This window comes from Otolemur garnettii, unplaced genomic scaffold (assembly GCF_000181295.1).
Source record: "Otolemur garnettii isolate 467f Iridium unplaced genomic scaffold, OtoGar3 scaffold00112, whole genome shotgun sequence".
In the NCBI taxonomy this organism is placed as follows: domain Eukaryota; kingdom Metazoa; phylum Chordata; class Mammalia; order Primates; family Galagidae; genus Otolemur; species Otolemur garnettii.
Window position 1 is genome coordinate 2,510,511 of NW_003852507.1, and position 24,112 is coordinate 2,534,622.

General features: G+C 51.5%; 1 protein-coding gene across 1 annotated transcript in view; it reads right to left on the reverse strand.

The window, feature by feature from the left end:
• The window catches only part of KSR1 (kinase suppressor of ras 1), a 37,605-nt gene that overhangs the window by 9,616 nt on the left and 3,877 nt on the right, over nt 1–24,112 (reverse strand). Inside the window, exons 2-13 of the mRNA XM_012809792.2 lie at nt 23,225–23,684; nt 20,559–20,563; nt 17,853–17,913; nt 16,487–16,570; nt 15,083–15,144; nt 14,876–14,982; nt 10,190–10,358; nt 7,004–7,043; nt 6,454–6,521; nt 4,391–4,445; nt 3,603–3,651; nt 1,532–1,914 (exon numbers count right to left, since the gene is read on the reverse strand). Coding sequence (XP_012665246.1) covers nt 1,532–1,914; nt 3,603–3,651; nt 4,391–4,445; nt 6,454–6,521; nt 7,004–7,043; nt 10,190–10,358; nt 14,876–14,982; nt 15,083–15,144; nt 16,487–16,570; nt 17,853–17,913; nt 20,559–20,563; nt 23,225–23,684 — 1,543 coding nt within the window. The remainder of the gene's footprint in view (nt 1–1,531; nt 1,915–3,602; nt 3,652–4,390; nt 4,446–6,453; nt 6,522–7,003; nt 7,044–10,189; nt 10,359–14,875; nt 14,983–15,082; nt 15,145–16,486; nt 16,571–17,852; nt 17,914–20,558; nt 20,564–23,224; nt 23,685–24,112) is intronic.

Genomic DNA, 24,112 nt, shown 5'->3' on the forward strand with positions numbered 1-24,112 from the left:
ACCATCTTAGGGAGGGAATGCTTTTTAGGAAGATTCTTGCAGCCTCAGAACCATGTAACAGGTATGGAGTTTCCTTATCTATGTTCCATTTTTACTCAGCATCTCCTGAAAACACATTACGCAGTTTACGGGTTTTTTTTTTTTTTTTGCTAATGAATATTTTGCTGTTTCATTATATGGATCCTCTTTTACAGACTCAAATCTCTCATGGAACTGGGTGGATGAGTTAGACAGAAAGATGGAGAGATGATGGACAGCCAGGTGCTGCCGGAGCTGTGGAGCTGGAGAATTGTATCCCCCCATGGTACCCCCTTGGAGTAGTGACCTGGGTGACCCTCACGCCACTCAGGAGTTACATAACTTATGTCTTCCATAGATAAGAAAGATGAAAATTAATTTTTACTTGGTAAATACATTTTGAGGAGAAAACAGTTTTCTTTTTTAAAGCATAGAGTTTAGCAACTGGGACATCATTGGAGTATGAATGTGAGTTCTTTTGGCTGATGGGATTTGAGAGATTTTTAGTTTTTTTCTTGAAACTTCTATGCGTATCCCAACATTTCTCTAATGGCCTCACATTTGCTTTTCCTGATTTTAAAAGCAAAATGCAATTTTTTTAAATGACCCTGGGCAAGACTGCTTTCGTTTTACACCCCCTGATGCTCTGGGGAAATAGCCAGCTCGTACGTCGATAGTGACAGCAAATGGTGCACACTTTACACAAAAGAAACACACATGAGACATCAAAGTGGTCCACATGCACCCTCTGACCCAAACAGACTCGCACAAGATCAGACACACAAATGAGGTGCTCATTAGGACAGAGTGTCCAGAAATGAGAGGGGCTTAAATAAATTATGGGATGATCAGTGATCTGCTTGAAAAACTAAGGCTCAGCTGTGTGACTCCTCACAGTTCTACTCCACTTTCAGTGACATCATGCTGTTAGCCTGAAACTGACCAGGGTGGGATTATTGACACCAGAGGAATCGACAGAGCCTACAATGAGCGTTTCCCTCCTCATTGCCTGAAAGCTGGTTGTTATTCCCCAGCACACCCCTGGGTTCAACTTTGTGATGCGGAGTATTTGCAGGTGCTGAAAAGAATAAAGTAGACCTCAGATCTACAATCCAGGGGAGAAAGCAAGGTACAAACCAGTGTAACCTCTCCTGTTTTTTTTTTTTTTTACAAAGGAAAAAATAAACAGTTTAAAAACATACAAGCCCATGTAAACTTCTTCCTATTAAGAGAAGGAATGTTAAGGAACTGTTTACGATGCCCATCTTTGGGAAGCGTCCAGCTGGGGTTAGGGGGGCTGGCTTTTGCTCTGTACCTGTTATGGGACATCTGAATTTTCTCTAACCTTACAGAGGTATCACCTTATTTCTTTTTCAATGTCAGTGGGGTTATGTGAGTGGGAAAGTTACACCCACTTTTGGTTTTCCTCTCTGTGCCTCTCTATTGGAAAACTTCGACATTCTCCAGGGAACTGACGCAGAGGAGAGGGCTCCCAGGGAAAAGGGCTGGTTACCTGGTGATGATGGCCAGGTGGGGAGGGTTCATGCAGGCACCCATGAAGAGCACCACGTTTTCATGCCGTGTCTGCCGGTAGTTCATCACCTCCTTCTTGAACAGCTTCAGGTGGTCCTGGTTGTGGCCGTCCATCTCCAGCAAGCGGATGGCCACCTCACCATGCCAGCGGCCACGGTGCACCCGGCCCCAGCGGCCCTGCCCGATGGGCTCACCCAGCTCCACCTGCTCAAAGGGGATGTCCCACTCCTGCAGGTACACGCTGGTCTGGCTGGCCTTGCGGGAGATGGGTCCCCGCCAGGGCCGGCGGGAGCTTGGCAGGTCATCCACCTCATCCTCCTCATCGTCTTCGGCCTCTGACTTGCCAGCTTCTGGCTCCTCAGCCTAAAAGGAAAGCAGGAAAGAACAGAGAAGGGCAGCAGATCTGGGCTCAGCCAACTGCTCTTCCCTTCCGCGGAGCACCCGTCCCTGAAGTACAGGAGTTCAGAACACACACAGAGGTAAGGAAGGAAAGAAGCATGAGGTTGGGAGACCCGGGATCTAGTTGTAATTCAGCTCTGGTTTGCTGTGGACATTGAGCAGCTCATTTACTAGCATCACTGGATCTCAACATTGTGATCCATAAAATACGGCAGTTGGCCTTCAGGACCCCTGGGGTCCTTCATACCTCCAAGATCTCCCTGTGAGCAACATTCAATTATTTAGAGATGAACATTAAGATCCCTGGCAAAGAAGAGTTTAACTGCATTCATTTTTCTGGTATTCTTTTTTTTTTTTTTGAGACAGAGACTCAAGCTGTCCCCCTGGGTAGACTGTCGTTGCATCACAGCTCATAGCAACCTCCAATTCCTGGGCTCAAGCAAGTCTTCTGCTTCAGCCTCCCAAATAGCTGGGACCACAGGCACCCGCCACAACGCCCAGCTATTTTTTGGTTGCAGCTGTCATTGTTGTTTGGCGGGCCTGGGCTGGATTCGAACCTGCCACCTTAGGTGTTTGTGGCTGGTGCCTTAGCCACTTGAGCCACAGGCGCCGAGCCATTTTTCTGGTATTCTTTCCTTTATACATAGAATTTCTGACACTCCCCTAGGGCAGGAGAAAATTAGCCTGTTAACATTCTCTAAGCTACCCTCCATCATAGAGATCCAGGCTCAGCCAACAGTTTTGTTCAAGGATCTAGACCAGTCAAGTGTCTTTCAACCTTTTTTATCCCATGGCACACTTGAACCTACAGTTAAACTTCCATGGCACACTTAAATTATGTTGACCCTCCCCCCCCAAAAAAGTAAAACACATATATTTACTATGTTTTAAATGTCTTCTGAAAATAATTTAGTTACTGATCTTTAAAATTTTCACAGCATACCTAAGATCTTCTCATGGTACACCAGTTAAAAATCACTATCTAAGGCCAGGTGTGATGGCTCACACCTGTAATCCTGGCACTCTGGGAGGCCAAGGTGGGCAGATCCCTTGAGCTCACAAGTTCAAGACCAGCCTGAGCAAAAGCAAGACTCCCATCTCTAAAAATAGCCAGCCCTTTTGGAGGGTGCCTATAGTCCCAGCTACGGGAGGCTGAGGCAAGAGAATCTCTTGAGTCCAAGAATTCAAGGTTGCAGTGAGCTATGATGCCACGGCACTCTACTGAGGCTACAAAGTGAGATTCTGTCTCAAAAAAAAAAAAAAGAAAGAAAGAAAGAAAGAAAATCACTGATCTAGAGAGTGGTTCTTGACCCTGACTCCAATCAGAAAATCAGAATCACCTGGGGAGTCCTGACAGCACAGATGCCTGACCTCATCCTGGATTGAACAATCTCCCAGGCCAGAGCCCAGGTAGGCTGAGAGTGCCAACCGTGAGAATGAGGAACTTTAGTTAGCCTCAAACACAGAAGAAAAAGGAAGCTCACTCTTTCACAGCCTCACTGTTCTTCCTTGCTGCAGCGGACCAGGGACCAGCCCTGGCTGGGGGCTCGGCACCCACTCACTGCCCAGAGCCCTGATCCTCTGAGGTGGGGTGGGGAGGAGAGGACAGGGCAGGAGCTGTCTACGGACTTATGTGTCAGGCCCTCACTCACCTCCACTTCGTGAACCTCTAACACGTCTGCTTTTGGCTGGTCGTCGAGCCTAAAAGTAAAATAGGTTTTGTCAAGGGGACCCTAAGGCAGGCTACTCTGTTCTCAGTGGTCAGGGGGACTTGAGTAAAGTCTGAGACAAAAGGCCACCAGGCTGGATCCTCAGCTGGACCCACCCCTGGCTGGGAAAGGCAGTGGGGATGCCCAAGAAACAGGCAGGCCAAGAACCAGGCCGGCCCCCTCCCTGGCCTCAGCCTTCTCCAAGCTAACTCAAGAATGGGCTGGATCACCAAGGTCCCTTTCAAAGTGACACTGCAGTATAGGGGTTCTGGGCACACACAGGACTGGAACCTGACAGCCTTGCATTTGAGAAATAGCTCTGTCTCTTTCTACCAATTTCTTAACTGCTCTGGGCCCTCTGTCCACTAAGGATGACACCTATTTTACTACCCCTTCACCAAGCAGGGGACTGAGGGAGGGAACATGAGTCAAGTGCTCAGAATGGCCTGACATGGAGAAAGATTCCAGTAGGAGCTGTTTCCAGTAGGTTTCTTTGACTCTGTGTGCCCTAGGTCCACCCCTCCTGGTCACAAGATGGCACCCAGCTTCATATGCAGCTGCACCCATGTTCACTGCCCCAGCGGGGGAATTAGCCCAAGAGAATTCTCTGGCTGGCTGGCCCAGGCCGGGAGGGTCAGCAGTTTAGGGGTCTGGGTGGGTGGTCAGGGATGTGGGTCCAGCCGTAACAAGTCCCAGGGGAGAGAAGGCGGACGCAGCAGAGGGATCCCTACCGGGTGCTGTCCGCAGCATCGGGGAGCGGGGCTGCCTGTGCGAAGGTCGAGATGTCTGTGGGAAACAAAAAACAAATACAGAATCTGAGACCTCTTTTCCAGTCCCCACAAGACACTGTGCTTGAAACCCAGCATACCCTGCAGTCGGCCCTCCCTGAGCAGACTGCTTGCCATGTGTTCTCCAAACTAAGACCAACTGTGTTCCTCCCAGAAGCTCCCCTGGACTCAGCCTCCACAACACTTGTCCACACAGCTCTGGCCCAGGAAGGGACCAGACTTCTCAGTTGACACCACTCCCCTGAGGCCAAACCTTCTCATACCAGCAAGCAATACAAGCAAACTGGGCCATCAGACAGGCAGCCAGAGCACCTCCTCTGCAAGAAGGTCCCTCTGTTTGGGTGCTGGGGGGCAACAACCCTTCCAAGCAACGAGACTCCTTTCATTTAGGCCTGCAGAGGCCAGGAGCAGGACGGGCAGGTGGTTCATTAGCGACACCTGGTGTAGGTGCTGGCAATTTCCAGAGCAAAGATGAGAGCATCTCTCAGGGGAGAAAAAGACATTCACTGTCCACGCACCAGGGGGCCTAGGAATGGGCAGCTGGGCTGACCCCTGAGCCTAGGACCTCCTAGTTTTAGCACTGACAGTCCCCCTATCCAGGGACACAGAGGGTCACTCTAGTGTGAAACCAAGTGCTACAGGGAGTTTGAGGTCCCTGGACCTGGCCAGAGCAGCCTCCCTCTCACCTCTTTTCTGCAAAGAGAGACTGAAAACGGCAGTGGGCCAGGCTCTCAGCAGCCTTTCTTCTGCCTTTGTGGACGCAGACTCACTCTCCTGGCTCAGCCATCAGGCCTCCAAAGCTACTCCTAACGGTCATCTGAACCAGACGTCATTAACATCTCTGGAACCTCACAGATGGGGAGAAGCTGATCTGCTTCTTAAAAGGGTAACACACGTGTGCCCAACATCCTGCATGCTGTTTCTGGGGACCTGTGACCGCAGAGCCTTTGCCAAAGCTACCCCAGGCATGGCTACCCTATGCCCACAGAGGCTGCCTGGTGCTTTCACTCACCCAATGACGCTCACGTGTTCCTCAAAATCAACACATGACTAGGTATGGGGGGACTGGAGGTTTGGGGGCAGGGTCTGGGGAGAAAGAGCACCCCAGCTAGGAAAGCAAAATGTCTCCGAAGCCTCACACTTTTCCTTAAAAGTTAAAGAATGCATTGTGCATTCTCTCCCAAAATGTGTCTGTTTGTTTTAATAAAAATAGATTTCCTCAGCCACATACACTGAGGCTGGCGGGTTTGAACCCAGCCCGGGCCTGCCAAACTACAATGACAACTGCAACCAAAAAATAACCAGGCATTGTGGCAGGCGCCTGTAGTTCCAGCTACTTGGGAGGCTGAGGCAAGAGAATCACTTAAGCCCAAGAGTTGGAGGTTGCTGTCGGCTGTGATGCCATAGCACTCTACCGAGAGTGACATAGTGAGACCTCTTTCTCAAAAAAAAAAAAAAAAAGATTTCCTTTCTCTCCTCAATATATCTTCACAGGGGTGAAACAGACCCTCTGGAAGAAAAGTGTTTTAGGGTACTCCACTGAATGCATCCTAGAGCTAGGAACCAGGAACATAGAGGGGACTGCGGCAAAAACTGGTGTGAGAGCACACAGGCACTCAAGCACTCAGCTACTCACAGGACGCCTCCCAGCAGCCCCAAGCCCTGACAGCCTGCAGGTGCCCAAGCAGAGCCATACAGATAGTCCCTCCCACAAGGACGCACAAATGCGCCGAGTCAATCTCCTAATCCAGTTGGGCTGGGGGAATAGGAAAGCCTGGAATAACCAAAATACTGTGACTTCAAAACTGTCCTGTTTAACCCAAGGGGAAAAAAAAAACTGAACGGTAGCCTTTGTCTACTCAACACCTTCATCTAGAGAAAAAAAAGCACTAATCTCACATACTCCTTAGGGTCAGGAATATGATCAAATGCAAAGGTTGGCACCTAGTATGTGTGCAAAACAATTTTTCTGAAAGGGAATCAATCAATGGGTGGAATTACTAAATTGAAAGTTTTTTCCTTTAAATTTCCTACAATAGAGAGGCATTTCCAGTGATGGCCAGAAGATGGCACCATGAGGCAAAGCTTGGGAAGGTGAACCTGTTGGGACAAATGAAGCCTGCAGACTTTCCCCAACTGGTTTCCACTTCTGTAAGACAAGGCCAGTAGTTTACTGTCACTGTGTAGGGAGGATATGGTGACGGATGCTCATAAGGCATCAGTAAAAAGTCCTCTCCTCCATTCTGCAAAACTGGGTCCTAATTACTCCTGCTTCTGCCACCTCTTGGCTGCGTGACCTTGAAAAAGGTGCCAGCAGTCCCTATGTGCAAAAAGGCCGGGCAGGATGGATTCCAGGGTCCCACCCAGCATGACTGCTATGTAAGGGGCCCATCTCCAGGAAACCTGCCCTGTCCCCTTCCCATACTCAAGGGCCAGTCAGCTCTCAAAACAGATGGAGGGAGACTCAAGTACCTCCAAAGGTGCCCAGGGAGAGGTGGGCTGGACAGAAGGGCTTGCAGCAAGGGCAGTTAGTGGAACCATGCAAAGGACTCACCTGGAAAGATAAACTGCTGTCTATGATGAATGAAGTAGGCAGCTTTAAACAGAAGAGGAGGTGAGTCACACACACAGAACGGCAAACTCAGCAAGGGAGGGGCAGTGCAGGCATTGGCTCGGGAGATAGGGACTTGTTAGGATGACCCTGGCAAGGGCAGACTGAGCCATGCAGGAAGGCCAAAAAGAACTGGGAGAAAATGGGCCCCAGCAGGAGCCTCCAGGGATAAAGGGGCCTGCACCGGAGGACTGGCGCTTCTGAGACCCAGTCCCTGCGGCCACCTTGTTGCACAAACCCGGTCAGTGCTCTGCTCTGTGAAATCCAATTGAGCCCAGGAGGGCAAAATTCAACACGGTAGAAAAATAGGGATAACGAGAAAGCTTAATAGCATTGTGCGCAGACGACTAACAGGGCTCCTCCTGTTTAATCCCACTGTTACCCTCAGAAGGCCAGCCCGGCACACATACAAAATTTGTTCTCTCTTAAGGGGAACTGAAAGGAACGCGCTGGGGTTCTGGAATCTGACACAGCACATTCTAACCTCAGTTCTACCATTGACGAGGCTCTGGGACCTTGGGAAATTAGTTAACCTCTCCAGCTGTCACACGGTATGCAGTTTGTATAAGCACAGCCACGTGCGTATGTGATACAAGGATGGGCCACATACTTGATGGTGGGCCCGTGACAGTATAACGGACCAGCACACTTCCTATCACCCAGGGACACTATAACCATCGTACTGTAGTAACACTCACATGTGGGTAGTGACACTGGTGCAGACAAAAGCACAGCACATGCCATCACGCGCCGTCCATGACTCTCAGTGACAATAAACGGCCACGTAACTGGGTTACATACTTACTATGCTTTTTAGTCATTATTGTAGTGTATTCTCCTTCTATTTATAATAAAAACAAAAGCTGGCTGTAAAAGAGCCTCAGGCAGGTCCTTCAGGAAGTATTCCAGAAGGCACCATGAGCACAGAAGATGACAGGTCCATGCGTATTCTTGCCCCTGAGACCTTCCAGGGGCACAAGATGCAGAGGTGGAAGACGGGGTTACTGATGATCCTGAGCCCGTGTAGGCCTAGGCTAATGTGTGCATTGGTGTCTTAGTTTTTCATTAAAAAAGCTAAAAAGTCATACAAAGAAAATTAAAACTTTTATATATATAAAAAAAGCCTACAGAAAAAGGATAGAAAGAAAAGATATTTTTGTACAGCTGTAAAATGTGTTTGTGTTTTAAGCTAAGCGTTATTACAAGAGACTCAAAAAGTAGAAAGTTTATTAGGCAAAAAAGTTACAGGAAGCTAATGTTAATTTATTATCGAAAGAAAATTAAGAAAATAAATTTAGTGCTCCTTGAGTGTACAGTGTGGGTAAAAAAGTAAAAATTTTAAGTAAATGTAGTCCTCTCTCATGTACGGTATTTATAAAGTTTACAGCAGCGCCCAGCAGTGTCCCGGGGCTTCACATCCACTCTCTACTCACTCACTGACTCGCCCAGAGCAACCTCCAGTTCTGCAGGCTGCGTTCCCTATGGCACCCAGGTGTACCATTTGTAACCTTTCACGCAGTATTTTTGCTGTTCCGTAAACACAACCATTGCATTACAGTATTCAGGACAGCCACATGCTGTGCCATCCACGTTCCTATAAGGGCTCCTCACAAATGCACTCTCAGAAGGCATCCCTCTCATGGAAGCGTGCGTGACTGTCACCTTTCCCCAGGATTATCCCTGAAGGCCAAGTGCAATGCTTCTGCGCAGCACAGAGCAGGAGGAGTTCCCTCTGCAGGCGAGCCACCTGTGAGCCCAGCCCTGAGCGGCTGGCCCAGTTGGTGTGGCCACGACCACAAAGATATGATCTTGGAGAGAGGAATGCCTCTGGGTAGGGGACAATGAGGGCCCAGTCCAAGGACATCAGGGAAAGCAGAGAGAGTCTGGCTGGTATTGCAAAAAGAACCTTTTCTGTGGCTTTTGTTTTTCAAACAGGCCCTTCCTTTTAGAAAAACCCAAAGTAGGAGGTTTTGCAGAAGGCAGTTTTGGAGCACTACGAAGATGGGGTGGAACGGGAGAGGAGGGTAATCAAATGGGTCAGCACTCAACCGCAGGGTGGGAAGGGGTGTGCTCAGGACAAGGTGTTCATGTCAGAAGATGCCCGGCCACCCGCAGATTGATGTGAAGGGACAGGCACAAGAGAAAAAAAGCTTCCTACCAAACCTTGGCGTCTCACTACCCACAAAAGCGGTCCCCAGAACCCTGGTGAGATGGGCCCAGAGGCCTGGCTTCCTGCTGGCTCTGTGTGGCCCCAGCTATAACTGCTCAGGAGAGGCCCCTGGCACAGGAAGAGCTGCACCTCTGTCCCCCGGGCTTAGTGCCCCAGGGCCCAGTGATAAGAGCCAGACGTGGACTCCGAGAGTTGGAGACAGCCTGCGGCAACCCAGAGTCCTCTGGGACTGCAAACTGCAGTAGACTGGGGGCTAAGATGGTGGCAGCTCAGGTCCAAAAGGGGCAAATGGGCTTCACTCTTCTCCCAGAGAGGCGGACGCCCAAGACCTGGCTGGAACGAGGGTGGGAAGGGCTGGGATCCTGACCTCTCCCTACAGATCCCTGGGCAGCGGGGCTATGGGTGGAGCGGGAGGTCAACTCCAGCTCGGACCTTCTTGCTCTGCTCTTCTGTGAGGATGACCTAATTCAATGACACGTGCTCTCCGTGTTTTAAGGAAAAGGTCTCCCTAGGGTAGCTTGCCTAGCTGACAGCACAGGTAGGCAGCAAGGCCCCAGATCCGCTCTCCTAGGCCTCCTAGCTCACTGTGCTGCCTACCACGCCTCCTGGGAGCTCAGGTGCCTGCCCTGCGTGAGCAATGCCCAAGAGAAGCCATCTGCGTATAGGAGGGCAGTGTGGGTATTATGTTATGTCTGTGGTCTTGAGTTTGGGCCTCATGTGCTACTGACAACACAACTTAGGGCAAGCCATTCCTGCTCTCCAAACCTCAGTGCTCCTATCTGTAACATGGGTGCAACAACAGCACCAACCTCAGAGCTACTGGGCTTGAGGCTCCAGGCAAGCACTCCATAAGTATCAGCTCTGAGTGGTGGCAGTGTTTGACCTTGACCTTGCCAGGGTTTGCTGAGGAGGAGAATCTAATCACACCCTCAAGAACCCAGAAAAGCCTGAGATGTGGTACCTGGGAAATTGAACCTGCTGTCCCGCTGTCCCGGTGAGGGGTTGGGCGGCGTGGTGGCACTGGAAGGGTTGGACGATGTCGGGAAGGGCGCTGGCGAGGAAGGCGTGGAGGAGGTGGTGGAGGATGGGTTGCTGCTGGAGTCCAGGTGGTTCATGGCTGGAGGATGCTCCTGCAGGATCAGAGACGCTGGAGTGGACAGGGTTGTCACCACCCGGCCCAGCCCACTGCCACGTGGGAGGACCCTCTAATCCCTACTAAAAGGGAAGAGGTCAGCCCAGGGGGTTCTTAGGGTCTTGCCCTGCAGCTGATGTTTTATGGGTCTAATATTTGAGGAAGGGGGACACAGAGAGACCCCCACCTCAACGCCCAGAGGACTCCTGCTCTTCTTTCTTTCTTCGGCTCAAACACACTTTCCCCCAGAAGCCTTCCCTGAGCCCCAGCTGGGACCAAGCTCCTCCTCTCTAGAGGCCCAGAGCTCCCTGCAGTTTTTCATCAGGGCACTCTTTCCTGGTGAACGTCATCCCCACCACACCACGTGCCTCTGAGCAAAGCACATGGTAGGTGTTCTAAGTAAATTCAGCCTCTACGCAGCAGAGTCTGTGTAACGTCTGCTATTGCCAGGCCCCCTGCTAGAAGGAAGGTGATGATGATAGGTGAGAGGTGATGGTCCCGTCCCGCAGACCTTGCTATCTCGAAGGCACTGGGAACTCTCGGGCCCCATATTAAACTGCAAAGCCAGCACGGGTTGGTGCTGACTGTCATCGTGGAGGAGCAAAAAATTTCAGAGCTGGAATGAACCTTCTAGAAGATAATCGTTAAGAGCTGGTTTGGGCTCACTCCTGCTGTCCTAACTTAAATGACAATGTCATCCCTTTCCCACTCAAAAGTAAGCACAGTCCCCTACTAACAGGTCAGGCCAGCCAGTGTCTGCCATAGGACACATGCATGTTTGATGGTCCATGAGACTTTAGAAGGCCCTTGGACATTGAGCCAGGGAGGACGTGATCTTTTCTCTCTTATTCTGAAAGAAGGCCTCAGCCCATGCTGTGGTGTCATTAACATCACTCCAACACAGAGCTTTGAGTGAGGGTGTGACGCTCCGGGTCTTCAGCAAGCATGATATCTAAGTGGAACTTGGTAACGCTTTGGTTTTAACTATTTTAATGATTATCTTCTATCTATGCAGATGGTGGATTTTCCAATTATGACAGTGATGATTTTAAGTGAACATTAGCCCAGGTGTATCCAGTTAAGACAGAAATCATGAGGGCCAGACACGGTGGCTCACGCCTATAATCCCAGCACTCTGGGAGGCTGAGGTGGGTGGACTGCCTGAGCTCACAGGTTCAAGACCAGCCTGAGCCAGAGCAAGACCCTCATCTCTAAAAAGCAGCCGGGCATTATGACAGGTGCCGATAGTCCCAGTTATTTGGGAGGCTGAGGGAAGAGGATGGCTTGAGCCCAAGAGTTTGAGGTTGCTATTAGCTATGACGCCACAGCACTCTACCAAGGGAGACAGAATAAAACTCTGTCTCAGAAAGAAAAAAAAATGATAGAAACCACAAGCACAGTGGCCAAACTTGATGACGTCTCCACAGCACTGACCCTCATGTCAGCTCTCCCCATACCACATGCCATCACAGCCCACTGCAGAGTCAGGAATCGGGGGACCTGGGGGTAAAGGGTTTTGCCCACAGTCATGGGAGATGGGTCTGGTCAGACCCCAGTTCTGGGCTTCCTTTGGGCCAGAGCTTCCCAGGCCACAGCACAGAGAGACCCCTGAAAACAGCAGCAACATCTCACAGCTGAGAGCAAGTGCCTGAGGAAGGACCCAGAGTGCCCTGGGGAAGGGGGTGCTGCCCCAGACAGGGAGAGGAGGGGCAGAGAGAGAGCAGGCAGGGAGGCCCAGGCCCGAGCTTCTCAGCAGAGATGGTGCTGGGCTTGCAGGCGGATGAACCAGATTCTTGCCTAGCTCCTGTCACCTCTTAGCTGGGCTACTCTAGGCAACTTTCTTCACCTCTCTGGGCTTCCATTTCCTCAAGCACAAAATGAAAACATCATGCCTATGCCAGAGGGTTACTGTGTGTGTGAGCAGCTTAACGAAGGCAAGAGTACGTGGTACAGCAGGTGACTAATAAATGCTTGTTCCACTCCTTTGCAGATCTGTTAGCTAAGACCACCTAGTGGTTTGGGCCATATGCTAACAGACCACCAGAAAGAGGGCTGAGGAGCTTCTATGTTAGGGAGGACCCTGGATCTGACTGGTGTCCCTTAGACCCAAACATCAGTTCCTTAGTGGATGGAGGAGGAATTCCTCAGTCAAAAGAGTTGGGGCCACGTTAGGTTAAATGCTCTTCTGCAGACCCTGGGGGCCACAGTGAACTCAGGAACAGGAACACCTGACGCCAAATCAAAACGGGGGACTGGGCCCACTGAGCTTTTGCTCTTCTTGCTTACACCCCAAGGCTCAAGACCCTCCAGCAGTCCCTGTCAGCAGGGCCAGGTCTATGGCAGGGCCAGAGATGGCTATGAGCGCAGACTGAAGCCCAGCTCCTTCACCCTGCACCAGGTGGCCCTGGACAATGACCCAACCTTTCTGAGCCATCATGTCATCTATAACACATGGTAACAGTGATAGATCATAGGATGGTTCATTCCATTCAATGATCAAAATGTTTCCTTACTGCCTATCGTGTGTCAGGCGCCACAGCAGGCACCAGAGGGAAGACAGGAGCAGGACAGCGTGGCTGGGCCCTCAGGGAGTGTCTGTGTCCATGGGGAATGGGGTGAGCAGAGGGCAGAGAAGAGTCCAAGAGAAGTGGAATAAAAACACCTGCTTCAGCTTGACGCCTGACACCTGGGGAAAACTCTCATCTGTTGTCCTACAATAAGGACCACAATAGTAAAGAAGGCAAGGTTAGTGTGTGGAGGGTCACTGCCCCCAGGGAGATGTGGGACTGTTGTCACCAGAGTCCCTCTCCTTAGGAGCTGAGCGGGCGTGTGCAGGACCATGGAGGGCAAGCTGAAGGTGGCAGGACTGAGAAACTGTTGAAGAGAGAGGGGGCCAAGGAGTGGTGACCAGCTGGGTGGAGGTGCCGAGGGCATGAAGGGACATGAGGTCAGGAGGGACGGGCAGGGCCCTGTGAGGCCGTGGGTGTGCTCAGTGGGGCTGGAGAAGAGATGGCAGGGGTGGTGACATTGGCAGTGGGGGTGGGGGTGGGGTGCTGAAGTCCCTGCTGAGGAATTGCTCCTGTCTGTGACAGACTGGAAAACCAATACTAGTTGATGTGATGGCCCCTCACCCTGCAGGTGAGTTTGTGAACGTTCTCTCATTGCCCTAACAACACCCTGTGTGGGAACCATTGTTATGGAGGATCAGAGAGGGCAAGGAGCTCACTTAAGGTCGCAGAAGAAGGGAGAATAGTGGCCATGACCCAGTAAGGTCTGAACGATTAATTGTATTTCCATTTCCAAAGTTCACATGTTGAAATCCTAACACCCAAAGTGCTGGTATTGGGAGGTGGGGCTGCTGGGAGTTGACCAGGTCATAAGGGTGAAGCCCTCAGGAGTAAAAGAAACCCGAGGGGAGCCTGCTGGACCCTCCAACCATGTGAAGATGAGGCTGAAAGGCACCATCTATGGGGAAGTGGGGCCTCTGCAGATGCCAAATCTGCCAGTGCCTTGACCTTGGACTTCCAAGCCTCCAGAACTATGAGAAGTAAGCTTCTGCTGTTCACAAGCTACCCAGGCTATGGAATGTTGTCACAGTAGCTCAAATGGCCCAGGACAGGATCTTAACGCCTCTCCCCTGTCCCTCACCATTCCTGGTGGGAAGCCACCATCAGAGGGGCTGTAAGACAGGCAGAGGCAGGAGAGAGGGACCAGATCTGGAGCAGCTGGCCTTGTCTGACAGTAAGTGGCCCTGGACGCTCTCAGAGCAGCCCTGAGCTAAGAGGCACAGGCACAGTGCCCGCCTGCCTCTCTTCTCTCACTGAGGCCAGCCTGGGTCACTGAAGACCAGTCACGGCCAAGTAGCAGTGGTCACATGCCCCTCATCAGGGAGGCACCCTGCAGCCGGGGTGGGGCCATCTGCTGTGTGGTCACAGGATCCTGGTCACCAGGATGGAGGCTGCTGTTGGAAGCCACATGCACTGATGTGCACAGAGGCCCAAGGCGGTTCTGCAGACCGCCACAGGTCTTTGGGAGTCTGTCCAGCCCAGAGGACCCTGTTTACGTTAGCAGAGGAGCCCAAATGCAGGCTCTGTGGAGAAATACGCTTCAGGGAACGTCCTTGTGAAAGTGATGCGACAGACGCAGCACCTGCTTTAAAGAATGGTTGAAGGTGGATGTGCCACACCATGGCTAAGGGCCGGGGCCTTCGGGGTTGGGCAATTAATTGCTTAGACCTCTCCCCGGGGTTTGCTTCTTGTTCCTGGGGGAGCCTGTGCTCAGTTTCCTCATCTGTAAAACAGAGCAGTGTATGCCCTTTGGAACTATGGGGGGAATTGAGTGAAATACCAATGGAGAGAGCTCCCAGCAGAGAATAAGCGTGAGGGGAATCACAGCTACATCACAACAATCTGGATAGAAACGTGAAGTCTACTAAACAGCAAAGATCCGATCCCTGCTACTACCCTCCTGGACTGGGGTTGGGGGTGGCGGGGTTCCCCGGGTTGCCCAGCGTACCTTCTTTGTCAGTGCTTTGGGGAGGGTTCCGAAATGGGGTTCAGCTGCTCTGTCCACTGGGTTGTTGATGTCTGAGGGGACTGATTCTGTTCTCCGAAGCCTTGTTACTGTTTAAAAAGGGGGGGGAACACATTAGCAGCTAAAGGAAGCTAAAGACAGACTCACCTTAGACCCGGAAGGCAGAGGGGAGGAGCACAGGACACTCACGTGGAAGGAAGGATATTCTACAGGCAGGGGCTTCTTTTGTGCACTTGTTGTGACACTTCAACCTGGTAAAGAAGGCAAGGTCAGTGCACAGAGGGCCACATGGGGCTTCCGAGGCACACCTGGGAGCATTCGCTCACCACGGCCTTAAATTCTACAAACTTCTCAACAAGCATCAGCTTGCAGGTATAGAATATCCTGAGTGACAAAGGCTGCTACTGCGGAGCCCCCATCTGCTACCTGCTGAGCCCCAATCCTGTCCTGCTGTTGTCCACCCAGTCCTCACAGCAGAATTGTGCCTATTTTAACTTGTTACAGGTCACATATCTATTTTTGTTTTTTAAGGAAAGGAGACCCTTTACTTATATTCAGAAAGCTCTAGACAAATCTGAACTTGCAAGAAAGAAGAATTAGAAGAATGTTTGCATCCCAAAGGGTCCCAGAGATCCAAAGACAGCCCCTTCTAGCCACATTCAAGCACTGGGTCGTGTGGTCTGAGGGTCAGGAATGGGCAGAGCCAGGTCCTTTTTTTGGTCCCATCTACTGCACTGAATCTCAGTTTGCTCACTGATACCACAGGCTGAGAGTTGCTTTCCGCCTCTCACTGTGACCTCAGGGCCATGTGGGCTCAGAGCTCTCTGTGTGAAAGGCACAGCTGAACAGGAGCCAGGGGTCTCTAATTTGAACCCAAGTGGCCTGGAACCACAGGAGAATTAGACTGGTCAGAAACCCCCAGCATCTCCTTGGAGAACAGGAGAGCTGTCAGGAAAACAAGACTGAACCAAGCAACATGCACAAGACCCAGCACTGACAACTTGCCTAGAGCCCAAATGCATCAACACGCACTAGCTCAGACTCCCAGAGCAGCCCGACGGAATCACCTTCTTAGGTGTATAAATAAAACACAAGGCTCAGAAAGGTCAAGCACCTTGCCCCAGATCACACAGCAATGCAGGGGCAAAGTAGGCCAGGAACCAAGACTCAAGGCCCACCATCCACAGAGTCAGGGCAGCCGGACAGCAGAGGACAGACTCTGTTCATCCCATACTATTCTCCATCCCTGCCCTTCTTATAGGAAAATAAGTTGGATGTGTATAGAATCCACACCCTCCCGCTCTCTCCTTCTATAAGCCATGGTCTACCTCCATTTCCTACTGCCTGTGGGCTACAATGTAAGGGTAAACTTCAGAACTGCTTACAGTTCCCAGAACAGTCCCTCACATTCCTCCCTGCCTTTGTACAAGATGCTCCCTTGGCCTGGAATTCTCCTCCACCCCCTGGTCTACACCCTGATCACTCTCTCGTGTGCCAGAATGGGATTATGAACCTTAGGTTTAGGAGAATTCCTTTGAACTCTGACTTACTAAACCCAAAGCGTTTGCTCCCCCACTACCCTCTGCCCATCACCTGCAATGCTTGCACTTCACTCCAAACATCATGCTCTTTTGGCACACGTGGCAGACTTGTGAGAGCCAGGACTTGGTGGAGAACCTGCAGGGGGTAGACACATACACATGATCCCACTTGCCAAGAACCAGGGCCTGGCCACAGAAGGGTTTCCACACAGCTCCAGGGATACTGGGAGTCCTGGATTCAGCCCAGAGCCTCAGGGACCCTCTCCCAGGACCAGGACACCTAGGGACCACTGCTTCCCTTCCCCGAGGCATGTACATTTCCCAGCTACAAAGTCTTCACTGTCAGTATCCTGAAGTTTGTGTGGTCACTGACAATGTGACCAAATGTGGCAATACTAATCAAAATTATAAGTGTGCATACCCTTTGACCCAGAAATTCCAGTCTTAGGAGTTTATCCAACAGACGCTCTAACAAGTGTCAAAAAACACAGGGACAAGGTACCTCTGTGGCAGGTTTGCAGCTGTAAAAGACTGGCAGTAACCTACATGTCCATCAATAGGGGACTGAATAAAGCACAGTCACTCCCTACAATGAACATCACATAGCCCAGAAAATAAGGACACTTTTTGTGCAAATATGGAATGATCTCTAAATCACACTGTCAAGTAAAAATAGTGAGATACAATATGATATGATCCCATTTATATGAAGTTCAAATATAGAAAAAATTAATCTATGACGACAGAGTGAACATTGACCATTTGATGGCAGCACAACACCCCCTGCTGCATTTACAATAGCCTGTAAGGTGGACGGACAGCCAGAGCACAGGCATCCCAAGGCACTGTCCAGCCGGCTGTCTAGGGGGATGGGACACCACCCAGAGCTGCTGCTTGCTGCCAGGACACACCAGCCTCAGGAGCCAAGACCCCTGGATGGTCCATGACACAGCCCCGCATCAACCCTCCCTAATACATACGAGCATCAAAGACCTCGCAGAGCTTATTAAAATCCAGATTGCCAGGCCAAGAGCCTCAGGGACGGACCCTGGGAATCTGGACTTCGGGTGAGCTCTACTCTGACATGTGGTGTTTTAGGAGCGGTATGACTTGTAGTGGGTACGGAGGAAGCTCTTGGCTCCTCCTTGTTTCTCCTGAAAAAGGAAGAGAGTGATTCCCTCAGCAGAGTCAGGAGGAGACCCAGGGAGGGGCAGGCAGGGGACCAGCAAGCCCAGATGGCCTCTGGTGACAATGCAAGAGCTCAAGGTGGGTGCGGGGCTGAGTTCTGCAGAGGGAAATGGACAGGCAGACCAGGAGCAAAGAGTCCAAACAAACTATTAGGACCTGAGTGAGGGCACCTGCCTGGGGTGGGCCCCATCTGGCTTCATGCCCCTCCTCACCAGGCCAGCTGGGCCTACCTGTGTGTCACTGAGAGCCCGATGTCCCTTCGTACCATCTGTGGGGATCCATGAGGGAGATCTGTGAGAAAAGAGGCCAGGTTGGACAGGCTAAAGCAGCTCTGCAAGGGGCAGCCAGCTACCACCTGTGACCTCGGGCGGGCGGAGGGGGCGTGGGAATGAGTTCATCACACACTAGAAAAACGTCTCCCTGAACCTACATCTATCAGAACACACAGGCCAGGCCAGGCCAGCGGAGGGGTTCCCTAGGGACTTTGGCTGTCTGGCCTCTGCCAAGGGCTCAGTTTGCCATCCCTGCAGAGTTTCAGGCAGGCTTGAGCGGCAGAACGCAGCAAAGCTGAGGGGAGAAGTTTGCACACGCCCCGACCTCTCACAAATATGCCCACAGGCCACCAACTTATAAGGGCTTACTCGTGGTTACAGTCGACCCCAGAATAACACAGGTTTGAGTCACACCTGTCAACTTATATGTGGATCTTCTGCCACAGCCACCCCTCCCCTTCCTCAGGCTACTCAACGTAAAAACCTTTATGATGCTCTGTTTCCACTGAATACTGTATTTTCTCTTTCTTATGGTTTTTCTCAATAATATTTTCTTTCCTCTAGCTTACTTTACTGTAAGACTATGTAATACATATAAAATCTGTGTTCATTAGATGTTAATGTTATTAGCAAGGCTTCTAGTCAACAGCAGGCTATCAGCAATTACGTTTTAGGAGAGTTAAAAGTTACATGTAGATTTTTAACTGCACGGGGTAGGGGGTGGTCAGTGCTCCTGACCTGTGTTAGTCAAAGGTCAACTGTACTTGTTCGGTGGGAAGCTGCTTGACCACTGATGGGGAATCTGAGACTAGCTCTCCACGTACCTTTCCAGCCTGAGGCACCTCTGAGCACAACTGCCAGATTTTGGCAGGCAGAGTGAGGACGAGGTGAAGCTTCACCACACTCCCACGCGGGCCAGCCCCATCTGGGCTCTATGGCCTGAGCCTTTGGGGATGTTTTGGGAACCCTCTTTCTCTGCTGCAAGAAGGGCTACAGGCATTGAGATATCCCTTCTGCTTGGGGAAACCGAGGCCCTCTGATTTCAAGATTATTCTTTTTTAAGCACCACAGGAAGCAAGAAAAGGTTCATTTTTCTCTGCTGTACACCTTTTAATAAAAGGATTTGTTCTGCAAAATTTGGATTCAGTCCAAAGGCCGCACTTGAGGACCACAAGTTCCCCACATCTAAATGTGCTTGAGTGATCTGTGGCCATATTGTATAAGTCAGAAGGTCGCCACTGCCCCCTCACCCCTGAGTGCTGGCCCAGCACACAGCTGGTGTTCGTTAAGTGCTGGTTCACTATAGGCCAAGTCCCACATACCCAACCTCAAGGAGAAAAGCATGCGGGAGGTACTGACTCCTCCCACACCAGGGGAGTTTGATCAGGACAAAAAGGCCCTTGGCCATCCTCCTTGATCGGGAACCCATGACTGCCTCTCCTGCAGCTCCCTCTGGCACATTTGCATGGGCTGACTTACCCCACATTTCTCCTGGGCCCCCCTCCAAACCCAGTCAGCAGCCAAAGCCTTGAAAAACCTCTAAGGGGTCTGCTGCCAGTCTAAGAAAAACAGACTGTGGGAAAATGAGACTCCAGCCACTTAACCTCAGAGAGCAAGCTATGGGTTGTAACATCTGCCACAGGCATGAGCCGGGGTGCAGAGGTGGTGCCGGTGCCAGGTATCACCTCTCCCAGACCCAAATGGAAACACCAGCCCTTAAGGCCTAAGAACCTCACTGCTTGGTCCCTGTGTTACAACTGAAGGATGATGGGCTGGGCTGGCCTAGGGACAAAGGTGCTCAATTTTTCTCTAAGGCTCTGTTAAGGGCTCTGGGAGCTTCTGCCTGTGTCTTGGAGAAGAAGGTAGGCCCCCTTCTCCTTCCTCACCCCATCCCCTACTGGGTTCCTGCACAGGTCCACTATGCAGAGTCACTACCTGCCATGGCCCCCCTCCCCCCAGCTAGGTTACAGTCCTCAGCCAGCTTAGGACAATATGAAAATACACTGCTATTTTGCTCAGGCAAAAACCAGATGCCTCTGTACTTCCACTCAGACAATGCACAGCAGGCTCCAAAGGTATGTGTCTCCCCCTGCTTGACTCCCACAGCCAGCAGCATGCAAGACCCTGCTCCTAGCCAGATGAGGAGGGTGGAAGAGGGGACCCAAGGGGGCTGCCACTCTCCTCCCACTCAAAGGGGCATCTGCACCCTCCCATCCTTTCCTGCCTCCATGAATGCCCCTCTCCTGGACAGAGGGATCCTGAGGCGTCAGGTGGGGGGCTCTGAGGATGGCTGAAGTCCACCTAAACCAGACAGATGGCATCTCCCTCCCAGATGCCCTGCTTTACCGAGGCAGCCCAGGAGGCAAATGTCCTTGCCAGAGAGGTCACTGTGGGGCCGGCAAGGTAGAGACAGGGCTCATCGCCAGGCTGCCTGCAGACTGATGCTCTCAAAGTCCCTGTTTCTCAGAGAGCAGCTGCTGGCTGGGCTGAGGCCAGCTCATCACTTTAAGTCCACCTGTCTCAGAGCTATTTCCTGAGGTGGTCCCCAGCACCTTTGCTTCTGAACTATGGGAACGGAGGGTCAAAGGAATCCACCCCCGATGGGGACAGCAACGCAAAGACAACTCTTGGGTGGCAGAAGGGACGGAAATGAATCTCTCTTACCAAACCTGGAGGAAACAAAAAGGAGAGAAGGGATTATGTCACCATGCTGGCTCGGCACGTTCCTAGAATGTTACCCCAGAGAGGGAGCAGGCAAGAGGTGGCACACGGGACTCTGAGGCCTGGCTTGGGGCCAGGCTGGCGGAGTGGCTGTGGGAACCCCGGAGATCCTGTGGGGATGATTCCTCAGTGGGAAGGGCTGGAAGGCGTTCCCCGGGACATTAGCTTATCTGAGCTTCGCCGGCAACCAAGTGTGGCGATTAGAGTTCACCCCACTTCATAGCTGAGGAAACGGAGGCTCACGAGTGGGAGAGCCTGGCCCAGGGTCCAGGCAGGAAAAGGGGTCAGTCTGCCAGGGTGTGGCTAGGCAGGAGGGCAGGGAGGGCAGCCGTGCCCAGCAGAGGGATGTCCCCAGCAGAGGGATGTCCCCGTAAGAAGGGTCAGGTGGGGACATACCCTGAGTCACACCTCCCACAGGGCTGCCACTGCCTCCAGGGATGCAGGGAGTTGGGAGGAGCCAGGACACGCAGTCTACCCTCAAGGCAGAAGAGGTGGCCCGAGCAGCTATCACACTGCTGCTTCTGGTGGCCTTGCAGGGACTAGACTCAGACTTCCAGGGTCTGAGGCTCAGTCCCCAGCTGTGGGAGCTGAGGCTGGTGTGTCATATGACCAGGGCCCTCCTAATGCCCTTTTCAGGACAAAATGAAAAACAGGCCCTGGGTTTAGGCTACTGTGAGGCCTTCTCTGACTGATTCATGCACTGTGGTTTTATAGCCCCTCCTGGGTGGGACCCAGGCCCCAGCAGGACAGCCTGATCAGTGACCATGGCAGGTCACACCTGGATTTATCCTCCTTGGGCAGCAGCATACTCAAAGCCTTTAGAGCTGCCCAGGCAGCTGCCCTGCGGATAGCTGCCCATGACCCACGTCCTGCCTGGGATAGGGAGATCAGGCCCATTCTGCCCAAGGGGATGCAGAGACCCAAGACAAACTGGGGCCCAAAGAACCCCCTATAGAAGTGTGTCCCTGCCAAAGAGAGAAGCCAGGTGCCCCAAACTATGGCGGTACAAGAAGATAAGAGGCACCCAGAAAAAATTTAAAAAACCTTGCCCTCTATTCTGCCCACAAGGGTATATTGACAAGACAATCTTTGTAATAGCAAAAAAGACAATGATATAAATGCCCAGCCAGAGAGTACAAATTAAACTATATAATGTAATGATATGGGCAAGTTTTAAAAATGGTATTATTTGATTAGTTATAGATATAATACAAAACCAATAACCTGGCTGGCTTCTGAAAGAACAACTAGGTGACTAAGTAAAAATGGGGGGTGGGGGTGGTAGACTTTTTACTGTGTACCCAGTCAGAGATGAGGCATTTTAGACCATATGACTGTCTGATTTACTCAAAAGATATAGACAGAGAACTTTAAGTCAGGCTTGGCACCCATAGCACAGTAGTTACAGAGCCAGCGACATGCTGGCAGGTTCGAACCTGGCCCAGGCCAGCTAAACAACGATGACAACTACAACAAAAAAATAGCCAGGTGGGTAGCGGCCGTAGCTCAGTGGGTAGGGCGCCGGCCATATACCAACACTGGCTGTTCGAACTAGGCCTGGGCCAGCAAAAACAACAATGAAAACTGCAACAACAACAAAATAGCTGGGCGTTGTGGTGGGCAGCTGTAGTCCCACCTACTCAGGAGGCTAAGGCAAGAGAATCACTTAAGCCCAAGAGTTTGAGATTGCTGTGAGCTGTAGTGTCATGCCACTCTATCGAGGGTGACATAAGACAACTCTGTCTCACCAAAAAAAATAGCCAGGCATTGTGCAGGGCACCTTTAGTCCCAGCTACTTGGGAGGCTGAGGCAAGAGAATCGCTTAAGCCCAAGAGTTTGGGGTTGCTGTGAGCTGTGACACCACGGCACTCTACTGAGGGCAACATAGTGAGACTCTGTCTCAAAAAAAAAAAAAAAAGAAAAACTAAGTCAAAAAATAAATAAAAGAGCAAGGTTTTCAAGATGCACTGACATGATGGTCTGAGAGATATCAAGGTAAGTGGAAACAGTGAGACCCAGGACAGAGCACATGGCACCTGACACCCACTAGTGGTTTTAATCCAAAAATGCCAGTTTTCCCCTTCTGGGCACATGAGAAAACTACATTTCTCAATCCCTTGTTTAGGCAGAGCCATGGATTATGAGTGGAATGTCACTAGAAAGAGCGCTCAATTCCCAGTTTGTGGCATCCAAAACTCACTTTTCCCTCTGCCACCCAGCAACACTCCAGACAACGGCTCTTGTGTAGGCTGGGAGCCAGGCGGGAGGCTGACCCATGACGGACAGGTAGCATGACTGGGAAATACATCTTTGTTATTTTAAGACCCAGAGGTTTAGGGGTTACTTGTTACTGTGCATAATCCAGCCTACCCTGCGGATACACAGTATCTTTTCACAGGTGGGTGTGTACAAGATGAAATCTAGCAGGATGCTGCCCAAGCTGGTAAGGGAGTCCAGGGACTAGACCGAGAGATGGGGGGGGGGGGTCTTTGCTTTTAACTTCACACACTCCTATATTGGTTGATCCTGTGGGTCCTTTTAATCATGTGTCTTCATATTGAAGGAATGACCATCAAAACTCTCCGTAACTGCCCGGCAGGAGCACTCACCTCATCGGGGAGACGTCATCGATGCGGTTCCCCAGCTGGGACTCGTGCGACTTGCTCCGGGTGAGTGTGGGGAAACTGGGCAGCAGCTGAAAGACCTTGCGGCTGGGTGGGGGTGGCGTCCGTGGTGGCCTCAGCTTGGAGTGGCGGCGCAGCTGGGGTGTAGTGGGAGGGGTGAGGAAGCTGTGCAGGGCGCGGGGGGTCAGTCGGCCGCTGGCGTGCAGGGGTACACAGGTGTCCGAGAGGCCCTCACTGAGGCCAGGGGTGGGGGAGTCCGAGGAGGGCAGAGCTGACACGGAGACGGAGCGCAGGCCCTGGGCGCTGTTGGCCACTCTGCCCAGCTGGGAGCTCCCCGGGGGCCAGGGCAGGCTGGCTGGTGAGAGGCTGTCCGTGGAAGGCCCTGAGGAGCTTTCCCGCCGAGCATCTGACATACTCCAGCCTGAGTCCTCTTTGTGCTCCCCTCCTGCAGGCCGAGAGGTTGAGTCACAGATGGTCAGGGCCAGAAGGTACTTACAGGTGGGATGACAAGGGGCCAGAGAGGTTAAATACCTTGCGTGAAGACGCACCTTTCCGTATGGAAAGCCTTCAACCCCCAGCCTTTACCTGGCTTATAAAGACATATTTCAGCTGACCATGAGGCCGTCAGGGCAGGTATTACCATAGGTGAGTATTCCTAATGTGAAAATCCAACTTCCCCCCAAATCTGAAACTATTTCAGTGTCAACATGACATTCTAGGGAAATACTCACTGGGGTATTTGGAATTTTTGGATTATTGATGCTGATAAATGCAAATCTCTCTAAATCTGGAAAATACCCCAAATCTGGTCTCAAGCATTTCAGATAAGGGATACTCAACCTCTATCTCTCTCTCTCTTTTTTTTTTTTTTTT